The sequence below is a fragment of the Oncorhynchus gorbuscha genome, linkage group LG19 (genome assembly GCF_021184085.1).
Source record: "Oncorhynchus gorbuscha isolate QuinsamMale2020 ecotype Even-year linkage group LG19, OgorEven_v1.0, whole genome shotgun sequence".
Lineage (NCBI taxonomy): Eukaryota > Metazoa > Chordata > Actinopteri > Salmoniformes > Salmonidae > Oncorhynchus > Oncorhynchus gorbuscha.
In genome coordinates, this window is record NC_060191.1 from 74,682,155 (window position 1) to 74,704,712 (window position 22,558).

General features: G+C 46.3%; 2 protein-coding genes across 3 annotated transcripts in view; both read right to left on the reverse strand.

Moving 5' to 3' along the window:
- Window positions 1-1,122: 1,122 nt before the first annotated feature.
- On the reverse strand, window positions 1,123-10,438 carry LOC124006494 (THAP domain-containing protein 5-like). 2 transcript variants are annotated; one of them, XM_046316545.1, is made up of 5 exons: window positions 10,241-10,435; window positions 9,023-9,206; window positions 7,051-7,919; window positions 6,072-6,258; window positions 1,123-1,347 (listed from the first exon to the last, which is right to left on the reverse strand). In XM_046316545.1, exons 1-5 carry the CDS (start codon window positions 10,315-10,317, stop codon window positions 1,246-1,248), a joined length of 1,419 nt encoding a protein of 472 aa, XP_046172501.1. In that variant the 5' UTR covers window positions 10,318-10,435; the 3' UTR covers window positions 1,123-1,245. The 2 variants fall into 2 exon arrangements, with proteins under 2 accessions (XP_046172501.1, XP_046172502.1); XM_046316546.1 differs by lacking the exons at window positions 1,123-1,347; window positions 6,072-6,258 and adding an exon at window positions 6,266-6,552 and having other exon boundaries at window positions 10,241-10,438.
- A 1,328-nt stretch (window positions 10,439-11,766) lies between these two features.
- LOC124006493 (serine/threonine-protein phosphatase 5-like) overlaps window positions 11,767-22,558 on the reverse strand; it is a 31,037-nt gene continuing 20,245 nt past the window's right edge. Inside the window, exons 6-13 of the mRNA XM_046316544.1 lie at window positions 22,087-22,185; window positions 20,943-21,048; window positions 19,247-19,389; window positions 15,866-15,953; window positions 15,742-15,782; window positions 15,441-15,619; window positions 15,083-15,164; window positions 11,767-13,231 (exon numbers count right to left, since the gene is read on the reverse strand). Of these exons, the coding sequence (XP_046172500.1) occupies window positions 13,169-13,231; window positions 15,083-15,164; window positions 15,441-15,619; window positions 15,742-15,782; window positions 15,866-15,953; window positions 19,247-19,389; window positions 20,943-21,048; window positions 22,087-22,185 (801 nt within the window). The 3' untranslated portion in view covers window positions 11,767-13,168. The remainder of the gene's footprint in view (window positions 13,232-15,082; window positions 15,165-15,440; window positions 15,620-15,741; window positions 15,783-15,865; window positions 15,954-19,246; window positions 19,390-20,942; window positions 21,049-22,086; window positions 22,186-22,558) is intronic.

Consider the following 22,558-nt stretch of genomic DNA (forward strand, 5'->3'; position numbering starts at 1 on the left):
TATCAATAAATTACAAGTAAAGGAGGGAAAAAGTCAGTGCAAATCAATATTGTATTGTCAATACTTTAACACACAAACAACAAGCTGACGGAGCAAATTTTTCAACATCAAACTGACATTCTGAAAGAAAATTACATTTACAGCAGGGGATAAAATTATAAGATTAAACAAAGCAGAATACAATTTTTGGTACATTTCCACTGTCCCAGCAAAACTAACTCCAGTGATGTCACTTCACCTACAGACTGACTAATGTCTCTCCAAAATGTAATAACTGACACACACTAGTAAAATAATTATTCAATAAGGCCTGGAGGGGGGGGGTGTGGTATATGGTCAATGTACCACAGCTAAGGGCTGTTCTTTAGCACGACACAACACGGAGTGCCTGGACACAGCCCTTAGCAGTGGTATATTGACCATATACCACAACCCCCCCCCCCCAAGGTGCCTTATTGCTGTTATAAACTGGTTACCAACGTAATTAGAGCAGTAAAACTGATTTGTCATACCCGTGGTATACAGTCTGTTATGCCAATCAGCACTCAGGGCTCAAACCACACAGTTTTATAATAAGTGTTAAGACCTGAGGGGGTGAGGTATATGGCCAATATACCACGGCTATGGGCTGTTCTTACACACAACGCAACACACAGTGCCTGGACACAGCCCATAGCCATGGTATACAGTCTGATATACCACAGCTTTCAGCATTCAGGGCTGGAACCACCCAGTTTATAATATCACCTAAGACACTAATAAATAATAAAAACAGACACGTTCATCCAAACAGATCAATCTTCTGATATTCCACGAATAGACAAAGTTTCTGATTTTCACATCACATAAAGTGCAGGGTTCATATCAGCTAGATTCCTCATCACTTTAGCAAGGTAACAACTACCTCTATCGCCTGTCTGTTCTGGACCCTGACCCCGTCCCGTATATATGTTCTGGACCCTGACCCCATCCCGTGTCTGTCTGTTCTGGACCCTGACCCCGTCCCGTGTCTGTCTGTTCTGGACCCCGTCCCGTGTCTGTCTGTTCTGGACCCCGACCCCGTGTCTGTCTGTTCTGGACCCTGACCCCGACCCCGTGTCTGTCTGTTCTGGACCCCGTCCCGTATCCATCTGTTCTGGTACCTGACCCCATCCCGTGTCTGTCTGTTCTGGTACCTGACCCAGTCTGTTCTGGACCCTAACCTTTATCGGTCTTTATACTAGGCAAGGCATAGAGGTACACTGTTTATCCCGATCCGTCATAGAGGTACGCTGTGTTGTCCTGTTCATAGATGATCGCCACAGTCTCTCCTGCCTCCGATACAGCAGCACTGGTCTGGATACACACCTGGGAAAGAACAAATACGTTCACGTACAGTTTGACAAATGTTCGGGGAATGTTATTATTTATTTGATCAGTGAGACGGGGGTTTCATAAAGCAGAATCAGCCATCAGTTTGAAAACATTAGTTCTACCAGTATTCTTACTGTTTTTATCATGTCATCCTGCACATTTTATAATCACAGCAATGTCCTCAGGGCAATGTCCTCAATCACAGGAACATTGGGATCCTCTAACCAGAGGAAAGAGTGCCTCCAACTGGCCCTCCGACACCACTTCTAGCAGCAGCAGCTGGCCTTATCAGAACCAACCCTGCTTAGCTTCAGAGGCCAGCAGGGGGATGCAGGGTGGTATGCTGCTTAGCTTCAGAGGCCAGCAGGGGGATGCAGGGTGGTATGCTGCTTAGCTTCAGAGGCCAGCAGGGGGATGCAGGGTGGTATGCTGCCTAGCTTCAGAGGCCAGCAGGGGGATGCAGGGTGGTATGCTGCTTAGCTTCAGAGGCCAGCAGGGGGATGCAGGGTGGTATGCTGCTTAGCTTCAGAGGCCAGCAGGGGGATGCAGGGTGGTGTGCTGCTTAGCTTCAGAGGCCAGCAGGGGGATGCAGGGTGGTATGCTGCTTAGCTTCAGAGGCCAGCAGGGGGATGCAGGGTGGTATGCTGCTTAGCTTCAGAGGCCAGCAGGGGGATGCAGGGTGGTATGCTGCTTAGCTTCAGAGGCCAGCAGGGGGATGCAGGGTGGTATGCTGCTGGCCTCAAGATTCAGTGCATTCACATTTTGTTACATTACAGCCTTATTCTAAAATGTATTTAAAAAAACATTCTCAATCGACAATCAATACCCAATAATGACAAAGCGAAAACAGGTTTAAAGTATTCAGACCCTTTGCCATGAGAATCTAAATTGAGCTCAGGTGCATCCTGTTTCCATTGATCCTCCTCGAGATGTTTCTACAACTTGGAGTCCACCTGTGGTAAATTCAATTGATTGGACATGATTTGGAAAGGCAACACACCTGTCTATATAAGGTCCCACAGTTGACAGTGCATTTCAGAGAAAAACCCGAGCCATGAGGTCGAAGGAATGCTTAGAGAGACAGGATTGTGTCGAGGCACAGATCTGGAGAAGAGTGACAACAAATGTCTGCAGCATTGAAGGGCCCCAAGAACACAGTGGCCTCCATCACTCTGCAGCATTGAAGGGCCCCAAGAACACAGTGGCCTCCATCACTCTGCAGCATTGAAGGGCCCCAAGAACACAGTGGCCTCCATCACTCTGCAGCATTGAAGGGCCCCAAGAACACAGTGGCCTCAAATCACTCTGCAGCATTGAAGGGCCCCAAGAACACAGTGGCCTCCATCACTCTGCAGCATTGAAGGGCCCCAAGAACACAGTGGCCTCCATCACTCTGCAGCATTGAAGGGCCCCAAGAACACAGTGGCCTCCATCACTCTGCAGCATTGAAGGGCCCCAAGAACACAGTGGCCTCCATCATTCTTAAATGGAAGAAGTTTGGATATATAAAAAATGTCCCACATTAAAACGTTTAAAGTTTGGAACCACCAAGACAGGCCAAAATGAGCAATCAGAGGATAATTTAATTTAACTTGGTAAGTCAGTTCAGAACAAATTCTTATTTACAATGGATTTCCTAACCCGGCCAAACCTGGGCCAATTGTGTGCCACCCTACGGGACTCCCAATCAGGGCTGGTTGTGATACAGCCTGGAATCAAACCAGGGGCTGTGGTGACACCTTTAGCACTGAGACGCAGTGCCTTAGACCGCTGCGCCACTCGGGAGAAGGGCATTGGTCAGGAACGTGACCAAGAACCCGATTGTTAATGACAGACCTCAAGTTCCTCTGTGATGATAGAAGAACAACCATCTCTGCAGCACTCCATCAAATCAGGCCTTTATGGTAGAGTGACCAGACAGAAGCCACTCCTCAGTAAAAGGCACATGACAGCCCGCTTGAAGTTTTCCCAAAGGCACCTAAAGACTCTCAGACCATGAGAAACAAGATACTCTGGTCTGTTGAAACCAAGATTTAACTATTTTTCCTGAATGCCAAGCATCACATCTGGAGGAAACCTGGAATCTTCCCTACCGTGAAGCATGGTGGTGGAAGCATCATGCTGTGGGGATGTTTTTCAGCGATAGCGACTGGGAGACGAGTCAGGATCGAGGTAATGAGAAACAGAGCGCAATCCTTGAAGTCCTGAGCGCTCTGGAGCAGGTTCTCAGACTGGGGTGAAGGGTCACCTTCCATCAAGACAACGACCCTAAGCATACAGCCAAGGCGACGTAGGAGTGACTTCGGGACACGTCTCTGAATGTCCTTGAGTGGCCCAGCCAGCATCCGGACATGAACCCAATCGAACATCTCAGGAGAGACCCGAAAATAGCTGCGCAGCGACACTCCCCATCCAACCTGACAGATCTGGAGAGGATCTGCAGAGAAGATATGGGAGAAACTCCATCAAAAACAGGTGTGCCAAGCGTGTAGCGTCAAAACCAAGAAGACTCGAGGCTGTAATCGCTGCCAAAGGTGCTCTTACAAAAGGACTGAGTAAAGGGTCTTATGTAAATGGTGCTTTATGTGATAAATGTGCAACATTTTCTAAACCTGGTTCTGTTTTGTTATTATGGGGTAATGTGTAGATTGAAGAGTTAAACTTTGAATTCAATTTAGAATAAAGCTGTAATGTAACAAAATATGGAAAGTTCAAGGGTCTGAATACTTTCTGAATGCCCTGTACATATTATATATAAAAACGTTCTATCATGTAGTATTTATTTATTTATTTTACATTGAGTGATTTCAGCAGCCCTCTTATCCAGATTGACTTATAATAGTGGGATGCATACATTTTGTTGTAGTGTCCCCCAAGGGAAACGAACCCACAACCCAGCCATTTCAAGAGACATGCGCTATCAACTGAGCCTCAACGGACACTACATGGCCAAAAGTACGGGGACACGCCTTCAAATGACTGGATTCTGGCTATAGTGGGGCGGCAGCGTAGCCTAGTGGTTAGAGCGTTGGACTAGTAACCGGAAGGTTGCAAGTTCAAACCCCCGAGCTGACAAGTACAAATCTGTCGTTCTGCACTTGAACAGGCAGTTAAACCCACTGTTCCTAGGCCGTCATTGAAAATAAGAATTTCTTCTTAACTGATCTTCCCTAGTAAAATAAAGGTAAAATAAATAAAACAAATTCAGCTAAACGCATTGCTGACCGGCATATATACATTTAAACAAACAGTCATGCAATCTCCATAGACAAACATTGGCAGTAGAATGGCCCTTACTGAAGAGCTCAGTGACTTTCAACGTGGCACCGTCATAGGATGCCGTCTTTCCAACAAGTCAGTTAAATTTCTGCCCTGCTAGAGCTGCCCCCCGGTCAACTGGAAGGGCTGGTTTTGTGAAGTGGAAACATCTAGGAGCAACAACGGCTCAGCCGCGAAGTGGCTGGACACAGAACATGACAGTCGAGTGCCGAAGCACGTAGTCTGTCCTCGGTTGCAACACTCACTACCGAGTTCCAAACTACCTCTGGAAGCAACGTCAGTACAAGAACTGTTCGTCGGGAGCTTCATGAAAATCGGTTTCCATGGTTGAGCAGCCGCACACAAGCCTAAGATCAGGAGTACACTTCCTGCCTGAATGCATAGTGCCAACTGTAAAGTTTGGTGGAGGATGACCAATTTCAGCCTCGAGTCTTCTTGGGTATGATGCTACAAGCTTGGCACACCTGTATTTGTGGAGTTTCTCCCATTCTTCTCTGCAGATCCTCTCAAGCTCTGTCAGGTTGGATGGGGAGCGTCGCTTCACAGCTTTTTTCAGGTCTTTCCAGAGATGCTTAGATCAGGTTCAAGTCCAGGCTCTGGCTGGGCCAATCAAAAACATTTAAAGACCCTAACCCTAAGCCACTCCTTCATCTTGGCTGTGTGCTTAGGATCTTTGTCCTGTTGGAAGGTGAACCTTCGCCCCAGTCTCAGGTCCTGTGTGCCCTGGAGCAGATTTTCATCAAGGATCTATGTACTTTGATCCGTTCATCTTTGCCTCGATCCTGACTAGTCTCCCAGTCCCTAGCGTTGAAAAACATACCCACAGCATGATGATGCCACCACCATGCTTCACCGTAGGGATGCTGCCACCACCATGCTTCACCGTAGGGATGCTGCCACCACCATGCTTCACCGTAGGGATGCTGCCACCACCATGCTTCACCGTAGGGATGGTGCCACCACCATGCTTCACCGTAGGGATGGTGCCACCACCATGCTTCACCGTAGGGATGGTGCCACCACCATGCTTCACCGTAGGGATGGCGCCAGGTTTCCTTCAGATGTGACGCTCGGCATTCATGCCAATGAGTTCAATCTTGGTTTTATCAGATCCAGAGAATCTTGTTTCTGATGGTCTTAGTCCCGTTGGTGCCTTTTGACAAACTCCAAGCGTGTTGTCATGTGCCTTTATGGTACAGTGGTTTCCGTCTGGCCACTGTACCATAAAGGTCTGATTTGGTGGAGTGCTGCAAAAACGTATTAGGTTTTGTGTGTAGATTGGATGAGGACATTTCATTTAAACCAGTTTAGAATAAGGCTGTAACAAAATGTGGGGAAAGTCAAGGGGTCTGAATACTTCCCGATACACTGTATATATTGTCATGTGATGTATTGTTACGTAGTGTTATGTATTAAGTACTGTGACATGTATGACCTACCCTCTCCAGCAGATGTACCCGCTCCTCATTCAGCAAGTTGTTCTGTCTCAGTTGGTTGACAGTGTTTTCCAGACCCACAAGTTTATCCAGGTGTCTCCTGTGCCTCTGCTGCAATACCTTTACTTTCTTCTGAAGCTCGATCACAATGGCTTCCAGCTGCTCCTTACTCAGGCTGTTCTTATTGTAGCTAACAGAGGAGACAGTAGTTAGGGTTACTCAGGATGGTATTGTAGCAAACAGAGGAGACCTTAGTGGTTGGGGTTCCTCAGGCTGTTCTTATTGTAGCTAACAGAGGAGACAGTAGTTAGGGTTACTCAGGATGGTATTGTAGCTAACAGAGGAGACCTTAGTGGTTGGGGTTCCTCAGGCTGTTCTTATTGTAGCTAACAGAGGAGACAGTAGTTAGGGTTACTCAGGATGGTATTGTAGCTAACAGAGGAGACCTTAGTGGTTGGGGTTACTCAGGCTGTTCTTATTGTAGCTAACAGAGGAGACCTTAGTGGTTGGGGTTACTCAGGATGGTATTGTAGCTAACAGAGGAGACCTTAGTGGTTGGGGTTACTCAGGATGGTATTGTAGCTAACAGAGGAGACCTTAGTGGTTGGGGTTACTCAGGATGGTATTGTACCTAACAGAGGAGACAGTAGTTAGGGTTACTCAGGATGGTATTGTAGCTAACAGAGGAGACAGTAGATAGGGTTACTCAGGATGGTATTGTAGCTAACAGAGGAGACCTTAGTGGTTGGGGTTACTCAGGATGTTAACATTTTTTTTATCCCATTGATTTTGTTGTAATATTTGAGTCACTCAGATATCACATTAATGTTGGGGTGACACGGTATCTTAGCATAACATACTGGCACTAACATTAAGGCAAGAGTCTGAACACAGGGTTTGGGTTAGGCACCAGGCCCAAGACCATCATTCTTAGGGTTAAGGGGTAGAGGGTCAAGGGGTAGAGGGTCAAGGTTCTCTATACCGGTGTTCCTCCAGTTGGCTTCCCCGATGTTCCTCCAGTTGGCTTCCCCGATGTTCCATATCGTCCTCCTCTGGAGTCTCGTCCTCCTCTGTCGCCAGTCTCTCCAGTGTGAGGATAAGTGATGCAGGAGAGGGGGGCATGTGCTTGGACACTATAGGCAGTGTGGAGACGATGGGTGTGGGGCTGAGAGCTGAGGACAGCACAGTGTCTGGGGCGATGCTGAACTGAGCCGCCCCGCTGGACAAGATGTTGGGAATCGTCTCAAAGTAGGCGATGATCTGAGCCCCACCATTGTGGTCGTCCTGGGAGACAGACAGCTCCTCCTCCATCTCAGGAGAGACGTTCTCCATGACCAGAGACGTCGGGGACAACACAAAATTGCCGACATCTTCCGTCGTTCCGAGGTCATGACCCTCAGTCAAGATGGCCGCTGTGACCCCACTCACCACCTCTTCCAGCTGTTGTGACACCACCACCTCCCCGTCCAGCCCACCCAGATCCTCTACCGTCTGGAACACCGTAACAGGGAAGTCTCCCGCAGCCCCGTCATGGCTCCTCCCCTCTAATGCCGACAGAGGTGCTGTGTGCAGTGGGCCAACTGTGTGGCCAGTCACGTCATGGCTCCTCCCCTCCAACGCCGACAGTGGCAGAGGTGCTGTGTGGCTAGTCACGCCCCGCTCCTCCAGCAGCGGTGCCTCCTCAGTCGCAGAGGGGTTAACAGTGACCTCATAGAGTGTCAATGTGTTGTCACTGTCGGTGGAGTCACTAACTGGCATCCCAACGTCAGAAGAAGAGGTGGTCAGTGGTTTCCTGCCGTGTCGCAGCCTTTTGGGTTTCTGACTCTCACTGTGTTCCTCACCTTTACGTTTCTGACCAAATCAAAGAGAAGAGGAAGAGTGTTTTCAAACTTCTGAAACTAAACTTTTTTTTTAAACCATAAAAATAATCTAATAAACTCATGTAGAACTTGAAGGAACATAAACAAACAAGGAGGGCCCCCCCCCCCCCTCCCATTACATTTAGACTTCATCCGGGTTAACACATCGCCACATTTACAGACAATACCTAGGGTTAGAGTTACTATACAGCGTATTCTTCACTTTCTCAACATTTTGATACATTACAGCCGTATTCTAAAATCTATTAAATAAAAATGTTTCCTCAATCTACACACAAAATCACAATGACGAAGCACCCAGGACCTCAGACTGGGGCGAAGGTTAACCTTTCAACAGGTCAACAACCCTAAATATACAGCAAAGACAACGCAGGAGTGGCTTCGGGACAAGTCTCTGAATGTCCGTGAGTGGCCCAGCCAGAGCCCAGACTTGAACCCGATCTAACATCTCTGGAGAGACCTGAAAATAGCTGTGCAGCAACGCTCCCCATCCAACCTGACAGAGATTGAGAGGATCTGCAGAGAAGACTCGGAGAAACTCCCCAAATACAGGTGTAGCTTGCAGCGTCATACCCAAGAAGAGTCAAAGCTGTAATCACTGCCAAAAGTGCTTCAACAAAGTACTGAGTAAATGGTCTGAATACTTATGTTAATGTAATATTTCAGCTTATTTTTTTATTAGTTTGCAAAAATGTATTTAAAAAAAAACTTTTTGCTTTGTCATTATGGGGCATTGTGATGTCATTATGGAGCATTGTGATGTCATTATGGAGCATTGTGATGTCATTATGGGGCATTGTGATGTCATTATGGGGCATTGTGATGTCATTATGGGGCATTGTGATGTCATTATGGGGATGTCATTATGGGGCATTGTGATGTCATTATGGGGCATTGTGATGTCATTATGGGGCATTGTGATGTCATTATGGGGCATTGTGATGTCATTATGGGGCATTGTGGGTAGATTTGAGGGTGGCAAAAAACAATTGAATCCATTTTAGAATAAAGCTGTAACCATAACCAAATGTGGGAAATGTGAAGGGGTCTGAATCCTTTCAGAATCCAGTGTACCTCAGTGAGCTGGAAGACAGTGGGCACAGCATTATTCTCCAGGTAGCGAATCCCCCAGCGCAGCTTGAAGCTGGAAGATGCAAAATGTTCATGACAGATGTACTGGTGTCTGGAAGGGCTCCAGTCCTCACGACCCATGTTTTTCAACCACTGTTCTAACCGAGCTGGATCCTGCAGTGGAAACCTACAGGGGCAGGAGAACAGTAGAATTTTCCAACAGCAACCTTTCTTCAGTCAGCTCATGCCACCGTGACACACATTGCGAAACATTGACCGTGTGGCACAGTAGATCAGTTTACACATGTATTTTTTTATTTGTTTAACTAGGCAAGTCAATTAAATTAATTGTAAATAAGAATGTTCTAATTTTATTTAACCTTTATTAAACTAGGCAAGTCAGTTTAAGAACAAACTCTTATTTACAACGATGCCTACCAAAAGGCAAATGGTCTCCTGTGGAGACCGGGGTTAGGATTAACAATATATATTTACAATGACGCCTACACTGGCCAAACCCGGACGACGCGGGGCCAATGGGACTCCCAATCACGCTCGGTGATACAGCCTGGATTCGAACAAGGGTGTCTGTAGTGACGCCACTGAGACGCAGTGCCTTAGACCGCTGCGCCACTCGGGAGCCCACAAGTCAAATACATTATCAGGGAAACTAACGATCAATATGGTTTAGCACACGTCATGTGTCAAACTAGTATTAGCCTTTGAGACATGACTTAATGTTATTTCCCGGAAGCTTTCCAATCTTTGGGGATCTCAGGCGATACGAAAGAGAGGTTGAACCGGCTAGTAATAGGGGTTGCAACAATGATAAAGCTTGATACCGTCACCTTGCCATTCACAGCAGCCAACTAAACTTAACTGAAGTCGAGTGGCGACTACAGTTCCAATGACAGATACAATTACGTGTATCCAAAACTATTGTTTTCGGCAGCCAAAAAATTGCCCGCAAATACACAAGACAATGTGTAATTTCGGGCTAGTTTTTGGGTGCTGAAATCAGTAGTTTAAAAAGTATATATTTTTTCTTATAAAAACTTACATTTTGTCACAAATTGCGTTATTTCATTTTTTTTTTAAACGCGTCCACCCACACTAATCGCCACTTAACTCTATCGTAAATCGGTGAGTTTAATCATTAATATCGAACGTTACTGCTCACATAGTTACAGTTCATCTAACAACAAATACAGCCATGCTTACTTATAGAAGCTTTTCCTATCAGAATTGTTGTTTCCAGAATCATTCTTGCAGTTCGGTGCAGAACAATACTTCGGCATCTTGTCGACCACCTTGAAGAGTTATCTTTAAAACTGGCCAGGCAAGGTGAGTTGTCAGTTTTCTGATCCACTTGTAGCGTTCCGTCAGCTGTTAGCTTGTGTGCATTACGTCATAATCATGCGACTGGCATATCACGTGGCGCACGTTTTGCTGCATTCAAAACAACTGGGAACTCTAAAATCGCCGAATGGGGGGTTAAAAACGACTGGAAAAATCGATTTTTAAAATGTATTTTATTTATTTATTTCACCTTTATTTAACCAGGTAGGCTAGTTGAGAACAAGTTGTCATTTGCAACTGCGACCTGGCCAAGATAAAGCATAGCAATTCGACACATACAACAACACAGAGTTACACATGGAATTTTAACGGTCATTCAACTCGGGAACCCTGGCCCTTTTCTAGATCTCCGAACTGAAGAACACTAACGTTATGATTTGATCGCGTATTTACCGAGTTAAAAAAAAAAATGCGACATTCATCTCCCACATCTGGGAACAGCTGTAGAGCAGAACAATGAGCCAGATATTTCCGGAGACACCTGAAACCCCACCTCTTTAAGGAATACCTAGGATAGGATAAGTATCCCTCTCACCCCCCCCCCCTTAAGTTTTAGATGCACTATTGTAAAGTGACTGTTCCACTGGATGTCATAAGGTGAATGCACCAATTTGTAAGTCGCTCTGGATAAGAGCGTCTGCTAAATGACTTAAATGTAAATGTATATTTCACCGGATGTATAAATGTGAAGCATCCGGTTGACGTTTCCACTCACTACCAAATATGGTGATGAGAGGAAGCCCAATGACCGGCAATGGAAGCAGCCGGAGTGAGATGGATTTTGGCCGATATTCAAATCAAATTCTGCTAATTTTCTCGATTAAACATTTGATCTTAATACAGTTTTCGGTTTCCAAAACGTTTAAATCCATAACAGAGTGGACTGTGTTTTGTACTTTACCCGTTGCCAAGGTAAAAAATAAATTAAAAATACGTTGTTTTGGAACGCAAGGACGAATAGAGTTTTTGCACACGCGCACTTGAGTAGGCGTTCCCCAAAGGAAATATGCAAATAAATGCTAGAACGTGCCAATAGGATCTCACTAGATCGTCCTTGGCTCAGCCCACCGCATTGCTTGGCTCTGCCCACTATGATTCATTCTCTCCCATTGGAAACGACCGACTCTGGTCTATCTTCAGTTACATATACACACATTTTTGGCTGTGCCTGTTGGTGTCGTTCTTATAGCTCAGTGGTTGGTATATGTCTAAAGACGGTAAACTATACTTGGCTGTTGGTATATGTAAAATCAAATACATACACTTGGCTTCATTAGCAAATATATTGGTGATTTCTTTGAAGTAGGTGCATTTCATGACAGAGAGAAATCATCGCAGACCCTGTGCACTGAAATGTCAACATAAATAATCATTAATTTAAAAATCACTGGACTGGAATTTTTTTTATTCAATATCTTTTTTTTCCAAACATGTACACAGCATTAATTTTAAATGATAATATATATATATACACACACACATACACTTCAGTGTATACCATTATCTTAAAAAGTTTAGGGCCAATATTGGGACACTGTAGCTGTGCGCATGAGAGAGAGAGAGAAGGGAGGTGGCTTGGTGTCTGGACGTCCGGGCTATACCTCCACACAACGGTGGCAAAGTCACACTGGTAGACAGAACTAACAGTGGAGCGGGTTGAAGCATCACACCAGTGCTTGGCCTTGTAGCAAAGCAGGTCGGGAGAGAAGAGATATTGTGCAAGAGCTGCCGGGAGACAGGAGAGTGACACTACTGACTGAATTGAAGAGCTGCAACACTCCTGCCTGCCTGCCCCCCCCCCCCCCCCACCCCCAACAGGTAGAGGAGAGGTGCAGCAGAGCAAATTAACAACGGAACGAGGATCTGTTTTGTACATGTTGAATGTGAAGAACCTACAACATCTGACTACTAGTAATGAACAGCACCGTGCAGGGTGAGACTGGAGACGAACCAGGTTCTTCCCCAAAACACCTCCTTTTCTCCTGAAGATGCAATCGTAGCTACATTTTTCTACACTCACTTTTGCCCTACTGTAAAAAATATTGAACTTTAATAAAACTATATTTCACAGGATGTATGAACCAATACTGTAGAATAGACATTCTGCTAGCACCCCCCCCTCCCTCCCCCAACCAGACACACTATAAACGTTGCAGTTGGCCAACCAACTGTATGTTTTACAGTAGCAGAACAGTCAAATATTATTCTTAACAATTCTGCTGCCGTACGTTCTTACAAAATCTGACAGTTCCGATCATTCCAGTTGTTATTTAACCATACAGTACCAATACAGTATAATTCATCATTCTAAATCACTACCGGGAATGAAACCCATGTGTGGGGACCAATGTGGACAGAAATTAGGGAGAGATTTGAGTTTTCCAGTTTTTACCAATACAAAAAAAGAAGAAGAAATGAACACACCCAGTTCTTGACTGTGCCGGTCGAAGATATACAACTGCCATCACACCACCACGTTGTCTACTCTGAACGCAACAAGAGGGATTTACCGGAAACCAATCGCAATTCACTCCCCATTCCTTCCCCCTTGGTACTAAACCCTTCGATGTTTTCAGATCTTTAAAGTGCTGACCCTTCAGATGTACAAACATCAAAGAATTAAAAAGGTCAAGGGGAGGAGGGGGGGGGGACTACTGGGGGACAGGCTGGGAGAAAGGGATCCCATGGAACCGTATGGACCAGTGGGCCAGGGCATGTTGTTGTCTAAGGAAGGAGTGGTGGGTGTGGTCAGCCAGGAGGGAGGTGTCAGGCTGAGCGTCGTGGGCCTCTCTACATCATCCCCATCTGCATCAGAGAGTTGGCGTACGCCATCGGCTTCACATTCGGATGAGGCTGTGGAGGAAAGATAGAAGGTATTTTATTGGCCCGTGGTAACAAATACGGAAACTTATTTTCCCCCTCAAAGCTAAAGATCCGGGTCCCGTCCACACCGTGATCCCGTTCACACCTCCCCTTCATCTTTCTCTTTAGTCACACTCTTCTGAACCAAGCCACTCTCTGCCTCACATTTCTGAACAACTGAAATAACACAACCTGCAGCCATTTTTTTTTTTTAACTAGGCAAGTCAGTTCAGAAAAAAATTATTATTTACAATACAAAAACCACCCAGGCCAAACGCGGACGACGCTGGGCCAAATGTGATGCAGCCTGGAGTCTAACCAGGTACTGCAGAGACACCTCTTGCACTGAGATGCAGTGTCTATGACCACCGTGGAGCCCATTTGAATGAACATTCCCACAAATATTTATTGAAGGATATTATCCATCTCTGTTGTAACCAATATTGCAGTTGCACAAGCAGGGAAGTCCCTACACAATGCATTGTGGTAAAATCCATAAGCATATTGTGTGGTGTAGGCAAATCTGTCTCCTGTTGGTGATGGTAATCTACATAGTTATTCTGCTTTAGACTGTCTCCTATTGGTGATGATAATCTACATAGTTATACTGCTTTAGACTGTCTCCTATTGGTGATGATAATCTACATAGTTATACTGCTTTAGACTGTCTCCTATTGGTGATGATAATCTACATAGTTATTCTGCTGCTTTAGACTGTCTCCTATTGGTGATGATAATCTACATAGTTATTCTGCTGCTTTAGACTGTCTCCTATTGGTGATGATAATCTACATAGTTATTCTGCTGCTTTAGACTGTCTCCTATTGGTCATGGTAATCTACATAGTTATTCTGCTGCTTTAGACTGTCTCCTATTGGTGATGATAATCTACATAGTTATTCTGCTTTAGACTGTCTCCTATTGGTGATCATAATCTACATAGTTATTCTGCTGCTTTAGTGGGAGTGGGAGGCGGCCATGTGGGTGGGCAGAGTGGGAGGCGGCCATGTGGGTGGGCAGAGTGGGAGGCGGCCATGTGGGTGGGCAGAGTGGGAGGCGGCCATGTGGGTGGGCAGAGTGGGAGGCGGCCATGTGGGTGGGCAGAGTGGGAGGCGGCCATGTGGGTGGGCAGAGTGGGAGGCGGCCATGTGGGTGGGCAGAGTGGGAGGCGGCCATGTGGGTGGGCAGAGTGGGAGGCGGCCATGTGGGTGGGCAGAGTGGGAGGCGGCCATGTGGGTGGGCAGAGTGGGAGGCGGCCATGTGGGTGGGCAGAGTGGGAGGCGGCCATGTGGGTGGGCAGAGTGGGAGGCGGCCATGTGGGTGGGCAGAGTGGGAAGCGGCCATGTGGGTGGGAAGGCAGAGTGGGAGAGCGGGAGGCGGCCATGTGGGTGGGCAGAGTGGGAGGCGGCCATGTGGGTGGGCAGAGTGGGAGGCGGCCATGTGGGTGGGCAGAGTGGGAAGCGGCCATGTGGGTGGGCAGAGTGGGAAGCGGCCATGTGGGTGGGCAGAGTGGGAAGCGGCCATGTGGGTGGGCAGAGTGGGAAGCGGCCATGTGGGTGGCAGAGTGGGAAGCGGCCATGTGGGTGGCAGAGTGGGAAGCGGCCATGTGGGTGGCAGAGTGGGAAGCGGCCATGTGGGTGGCAGAGTGGGAAGCGGCCATGTGGGTGGCAGAGTGGGAAGCGGCCATGTGGGTGGCAGAGTGGGAAGCGGCCATGTGGGTGGCAGAGTGGGAAGCGGCCATGTGGGTGGCAGAGTGGGAAGCGGCCATGTGGGTGGCAGAGTGGGAAGCGGCCATGTGGGTTATTGTAACGTTAGTATGTCAAAGTTATTAGATGTACTTACCACAGCAGTGAACTGGTGAAACTCTGGTTTGAGGTCTGATCCTTTGAGGTGGATGTACGCTCCCTTATTAGCCATCTGATCACTTGAGGGAGAGAGAGAGAAGGACAGCGAGAGGAAGGGGAGAGCGAGGGGAAGGGGAGAGCGAGAGGAAGGGGAGAGCGAGGGGAAGGGGAGAGCGAGGGGAAGGGGAGAGCGAGGGGAAGGGGAGAGAAGAGAATACTGATCTTAAATGTCTTTAGAGGGGGTGACATTTGACACGTGAGAGTCTTACAATAGATGTTGTTTAAATCTGGCAATGCATTTTTTTTTTTTAAATCACAACATTTGGATTGAATAGTGAGTCTGTTGCCCTAGTTACCAGTAGTTGGGTGCTGAGAAGACTGTGATGCACTTCCCTGAGTGTGTGACCTCATAACCCTCCGCCTTGACCTCGTGACTGCGGACGATGTAATCCAACCTGTTCTGGTCCAGGAACCGCTCGGTGACGTCAGGACCAAACTGACAGCTCACACCTCGCTTAGAGACAGACCGCCCATTCTGGGGGTCAGGAAAAAACAAAACAATTAAATGGACAGACGACACGGTACAGCTATTTAAACCAGATTATATGAGAATTATATTTTGTTGTTGGACAAGAGTGTATTTCTAGGACACCAAACCTGTGGCTGTGGGTCTGACCAGAGGAGATCACACATGGGACCTGAAGAAACACAAACAGTTGAAACAACGCTTTAATTCCTAGGTCCTAAACGAGAAAGTTATTGATTAATTGATCGCTCTTACCAGAGTCTGGGGGCTGTCTGTTCCTGTCGATCTTCCTCAGATCGTCGAGCGTCACTCCGTCCTCACTGAACAGCCCTCCGTGCATCACCTGACACAGACAGAACACAACGACAGACAATATTCTCAAAAAAATGTCCAGTAGTACCATTGGCAGGCCTCAGCATGCTTCAGTTCGGCTGCATACTCTCTTAAAAAGACCTTTGCTTGAAAAACGAGAAATAAGAAATAAAAGTGGCAATAGTACCGTTTGTCCATCTTGAGACGCCAAAGCCATTATCCACTTCCTCAAAAAAAGTCAGACTGGATCTAACTCAAGAAATCTGTCATTAATTGAAGTTATCGCTGAAGAGATTTGTCACACAATGTTACACGTAACGTAGAAGTTTGGTGCATTGTTTATCAATAAAACACAATCTGCAGGAAAACGAGCTCTCTCATTGAATGGCAGACTTTATTGAAGAATCCCTACTGTTGAAAAAAATCACAGACGAAGGGACTTTTCTTCACAGACAAAGGGACTTTTCTTCACAGACAAAGGGACTTTTCTTCACAGACAAAGGGACTTTTCTTCACAGACAAAGGGACTTTTCTTCACAGACAAAGGGACTTTTCTTCACAGACAAAGGGACTTTTCTTCACAGACAAAGGGACTTTTCTTCACAGACAAAGGGACTTTTCTTCACAGACAAAGGGACTTTTTCACTTCACAGACAAAGGGACTTTTCTTCACAGACAAAGGGACTTTTCTTCACAGACAAAGGGACTTTTCTTCACAGACAAAGGGACTTTTCTTCACAGACAAAGGGACTTTTCTTCACAGACAAAGGGACTTTTCTTCACAGACAAAGGGACTTTTCTTCACAGACAAAGGGACTTTTCTTCACAGACAAAGGGACTTTTCTTCACAGACAAAGGGACTTTTCTTCACAGACAAAGGGACTTTTCTTCACAGACAAAGGGACTTTTCTTCTTCACAGACAAAGGGACTTTTCTTCACAGACAAAGGGACTTTTCTTCACAGACAAAGGGACTTTTCTTCACAGACAAAGGGACTTTTCTTCACAGACAAAGGGACTTTTCTTCACAGACAAAGGGACTTTTCTTCACAGACAAAGGGACTTTTCTTCACAGACAAAGGGACTTTTCTTCACAGACAAAGGGACTTTTCTTCACAGACAAAGGGACTTTTCTTCACAGACAAAGGGACTTTTCTTCACAGACAAAGGGACTTTTCTTCACAGACAAAGGGACTTTTCTTCACAGACAAAGGGACTTTTCTTCACAGACAAAGGACAAAGACTTTTCTTCACAGACAAAGGGACTTTTCTTCACAGACAAAGGGACTTTTCTTCACAGACAAAGGGACTTTTCTTCACAGACAAAGGGACTTTTCTTCACAGACAAAGGGACTTTTCTTCACAGACAAAGGGACTTTTCTTCACAGACAAAGGGACTTTTCTTCACAGACAAAGGGACTTTTCTTCACAGACAAAAAGGGACTTTTCTTCACAGACAAAGGGACTTTTCTTCACAGACAAAGGGACTTTTCTTCACAGACAAAGGGACTTTTCTTCACAGACAAAGGGACTTTTCTTCACAGACAAAGGGACTTTTCTTCACAGACAAAGGGACTTTTCTTCACAGACAAAGGGACTTTTCTTCACAGACAAAGGGACTTTTCTTCACAGACAAAGGGACTTTTCTTCACAGACAAAGGGACTTTTCTTCACAGACAAAGGGACTTTTCTTCACAGACAAAGGGACTTTTCTTCACAGACAAAGGGACTTTTCTTCACAGACAAAGGGACTTTTCTTCACAGACAAAGGGACTTTTCTTCACAGACAAAGGGACTTTTCTTCACAGACAAAGGGACTTTTCTTCACAGACAAAGGGACTTTTCTTCACAGACAAAGGGACTTTTCTTCACAGACAAAGGGACTTTTCTTCACAGACAAAGGGACTTTTCTTCACAGACAAAGGGACTTTTCTTCACAGACAAAGGGACTTTTCTTCACAGACAAAGGGACTTTTCTTGCCTCCAGAAAAATTGAGTGCCGAAACAGCCGGAAAAAACCTTCACCGAAGTCCATAATGTCTTCCTATATGAACAAACTCCACCGAACTGTTTCGGCTGGGAAGCATGCGGACGCCTTAACAGAGAACCTACCATGACTTTGCTGTTTAATACACCGTGTGAGGGCTGTCAGGGGTCAAAGGTTAGAGGTCAAGGATACCTAACAGGACTTTGCCGTTGATGCACTGCGCCACAGGTTAGGGTTTAAAGGTCAGGTTACCTACCACGGGAGAATCTCAATTGCATTAGTTATTTTTCCTCACCTACCTCTCAAAACCCATTGGAGGAGATGGTCAGAGGGGAGGGACCTCTGGCGTTCTCATCCAATGAGTTTGAGAATGAGTATGCAAATGAGATTCTTCCCGATGGTTTTACAGTTAATACACTGTGCTTCAAAAAGGGGGTGTGGTAGATATCAAAACTCTCCCGCAAAGGACTGCTATAGGATACACATGACCAGCCTCAATGAAAAACGTGGCTATCGAGGAGGAGAAGACACTACTAACAAATTGACTCTCCTCGACCACTCGACCATCATCGGTTTCCGGGTCACGGAAGAGAGAGGAGAGGCAGTTTGGAACTCGATGGTGAGTTTTGCAACCGAGGACAGACGATTTTTGCACGCTATGCGCATCAGTGTTCCCATTCTGTGAGCTTGTGTTGCCTACCACTTCACGGCTGAGCCGTTGTTGCTCCTAGACGTTTCTAGTTGACAAAACCAGCACTTACAGTTGACCCGGGACAGCTCTAGCAGGAATTTGAAATTTGATGAACTGACTTTTTGGAAAGGTGTCATCCTATCACAGGGCCACATTGAAAAGACACATCTTCAGTAAGGCCATTTAATGTATTTATTTATTTTATTTTTTAAACCTTTATTTAACTAGGCAAGTCAGTTAATGAGAACAAATTCTTATTTTACAATGACTAGGAACAGTGGGTTAACTGCCTCAGGGGCAGAACAGATTTTTACCTTGTCAGCTCGGGGATTCGATCTTGCAACCTTTCAGTTACTAGTCCAACGCTCTAACCAATAGGCTACTTGCCAATGTTTGTCAATGGAGATTGCATGGCGGTGTGCTTGACGTTATACACCCATCGGTAACGGGTGTGGCTGAAATAGCAGAATCCACCAATTTAAAAAGTCTATTCCCCAAAGTCCAAATTCAAAATGTGAATTTACTCATTTCGTATTTACGGCTTCACAACCGGTAATTACCACCTTTACCACATAGTTATAAACGCCAAATTTACCTACCAGGACCTTGCCGTTGATGCACTATGCTAAAGGTCAGGGTTTACCTACCAGAACTTTTCCATTGATGCACTGCGCCAGAGGCAGCCACTGGAAGACCTCACTGAAGAGCGTAAACATCTGAGCGGTGTACTTGGCCTTTACCTCCCCCTCAAAACCATACATCTGGTTCATGTTGTCAGTCTCGTGGTTACCTAGTTACACAGGAACATATGGACATCAGTCACCGACACAATTTACCCTTCGCTAAGCCCCACCTCACAGAATTATGGGCATGCGATCGCAACGCTTCGATGGATAGCAACTGCAGTTGAGTCCAACACCTCGGACGAGGTCATGTTTCAAACCCTTGGAAGCCAAGGAGGGCTATGTCAAAAACAGAAACGTAATTTTAAAAAATGTATTGTTTGAAGGGTTAAATAATTTAACAGCGCACCAGAGGTCTCATTGAAACAGTTGCTAACGCTAGCAGGTTGGCTAGCTCTCATTGAAAAAGTTGCTAACGCTAGCAGGTTGGCTAGCTCTTATTGAAAACGTTAACGATAGCTATTAGCTAGCTCTCATTGAAAACATTGCTAAGGCTAGCTGATTAGCTAGCGCTCATCGAAAACGTATTTAACGCTTGCTAGCTCTCATTGAAAACGTTGCTAACGCTAACTGGTTAGCTAGCGCTCATTGAAAACGCTCATAGTTAATATTACTCATTGGCATGTAGCTAAATTGGCTATTAGGAATATAACTCTCATAGGCTGTTGACAAACACCTTGAAAGCACTTAACTCCATATGTGGTTAGTAGCTTTGACTGCATGCAAAGTGCCTTTAGAGCCATCTAGTGGCTAGCCACACTACAAACTTAATTTGACTAGGTTCCCAAAAAAAGCACTTGTAATGACAGTTCACCACAACATACCCGAGAGTCTCCTGATCAGCTAGGGGCAGTCTGTTTAATTTCGTTGTGTATTAAAAGCACAGTTTAAGATCATTGTGAGGGGTTTTCTCCAACGGTTTGAATGGGGAATTGGGCTTCCTGGTAAAATGTTGACCTAGGTCGCAAAAGTAACCAAGGGTGGCAAGGCTTAGCGAAGGGTCCATTACACATATAAACATTAGCAAAGAAGGAAGACTGGCCACAGATATACAGTGCTCTTAACTTCCTGTGAGCCTACTGACCTCTGAGCAGGTAGAAGGAGGAGCCTACTGACCTCTGAGCAGGTAGAAGGAGGAGCCTACTGACCTCTGAGCAGGTAGAAGGAGGAGCCTACTGACCTCTGAGCAGGTAGAAGGAGGAGCCTACTGACCTCTGAGCAGGTAGAAGGAGGAGCCTACTGACCTCTGAGCAGGTAGAAGGAGGAGCCTACTGACCTCTGAGCAGGTAGAAGGAGGAGCCTACTGACCTCTGAGCAGGTAGAAGGAGGAGCCTACTGACCTCTGAGCAGGTAGAAGGAGGAGCCTACTGACCTCTGAGCAGGTAGAAGGAGGAGCCTACTGACCTCTGAGCAGGTAGAAGGAGGAGCCTACTGACCTCTGAGCAGGTAGAAGGAGGAGCCTACTGACCTCTGAGCAGGTAGAAGGAGGAGCCTACTGACCTCTGAGCAGGTAGAAGGAGGAGCCTACTGACCTCTGAGCAGGTAGAAGGAGGAGCCTACTGACCTCTGAGCAGGTAGAAGGAGGAGCCTACTGACCTCTGAGCAGGTAGAAGGAGGAGCCTACTGACCTCTGAGCAGGTAGAAGGAGGAGCCTACTGACCTCTGAGCAGGTAGAAGGAGTCCGGGAGGAGCAGCTTGAAGCCGAACAGAGTCAGAATGACCTCTAGGGAGAATGAACCACGGTCCACAAAGTCTCCATTAAACAGCTGTGTTAAATTGTTAAGGGTTATCATGTTTGTATTCAAATATATGTACACCGCTTTACTGCACAGGTCACCGCTTTACTGCACATGTCACCGCTTTACTGCACATGTCACCGCTTTACTGCACATGTCACCGCTTTACTGCACATGTCACCGCTTTACTGCACATGTCACCGCTTTACTGCACATGTCACCGCTTTACTGCACATGTCACCGCTTTACTGCACCTGTCACCGCTTTACAGCACCTGTCACCGCTTTACAGCACCTGTCACCGCTTTACTGCACATGTCACCGCTTTACTGCACATGTCACCGCTTTACTGCACATGTCACCGCTTTACTGCACATGTCACCGCTTTACTGCACATGTCACCGCTGTCACTGCACATGTCACCGCTTTACTGCACATGTCACCGCTTTACTGCACATGTCACCGCTTTACTGCACATGTCACCGCTTTACTGCACATGTCACCGCTTTACTGCACATGTCACCGCTTTACTGCACATGTCACCGCTTTACTGCACATGTCACCGCTTTACTGCACATGTCACCGCTTTACTGCACATGTCACCGCTTTACTGCACATGTCACCGCTTTACTGCACATGTCACCGCTTTACTGCACATGTCACCGCTTTACTGCACATGTCACCGCTTTACTGCACATGTCACCGCTTTACTGCACCTGTCACCGCTTTACTGCACCTGTCACCGCTTTACAGCACCTGTCACCGCTTTACAGCACCTGTCACCGCTTTACAGCACCTGTCACCGCTTTACAGCACCTGTCACCGCTTTACAGCACCTGTCACCGCTTTACTGCACATGTCACCGCTTTACTGCACATGTCACCGCTTTACTGCACATGTCACCGCTTTACTGCACATGTCACCGCTTTACAGCACCTGTCACCGCTTTACAGCACCTGTCACCGCTTTACAGCACCTGTCACCGCTTTACAGCACATGTCACCGCTTTACAGCACATGTCACCGCTTTACAGCACATGTCACCGCTTTACAGCGACTGAGCAGGATACATAGGGGTTGGACTCGGAGGGTAAGCCGTTCAGCTCAAAGATGTTCAGAAGGTCGTAGAATTGTCCATGTGTGTCGCCACAAATGGTTATCTTCTCTGTCTGTTGGGGAGGAAACAGGAAACAGGTTTAGGCACAGGGACATATGCTGAAGGGGACCACCAACTGGACCACCAAGTGCTAAGAGTCAGTATATGGATAACATGTGAAATGCTTGATACTGTACCAACCAGCCTGACTCAGTCTACTGTACCTACCTACATCACCTGCTTGATAATGGATGTGATATCAACAGAGAACTATATTTCCTGAGTGATTTAAATATTGACTGGTATTCATCAAGCCGCCCACTCAAGAGAAAGCTTCAAACTGTAACTAGTGCCTGCAACCTGGTTCAGGTTGTCAGTCAACCTACCAGGGTAGTTACAAACAGCACAGGAATGAAATCATTAACATGTATTGATCCCATCTTTAC

Excerpts from the sequence above, each read along its gene's own strand:
- LOC124006494 (XM_046316545.1), bottom strand. The coding sequence starts at position 10,317 with ATGCCGAAGTATTGTTCTGCACCGAACTGCAAGAATGATTCTGGAAAC. Across the intron at positions 9,207-10,240 it reads GATAGGAAAAGCTTCTATAA|GTTTCCACTGCAGGATCCAG; the intron begins GTAAGCATGGCT and ends CTGCCCCTGTAG. Across the intron at positions 6,259-7,050 it reads AGCCAACTGGAGGAACACCG|CTACAATAAGAACAGCCTGA; the intron begins GTATAGAGAACC and ends CTCCTCTGTTAG.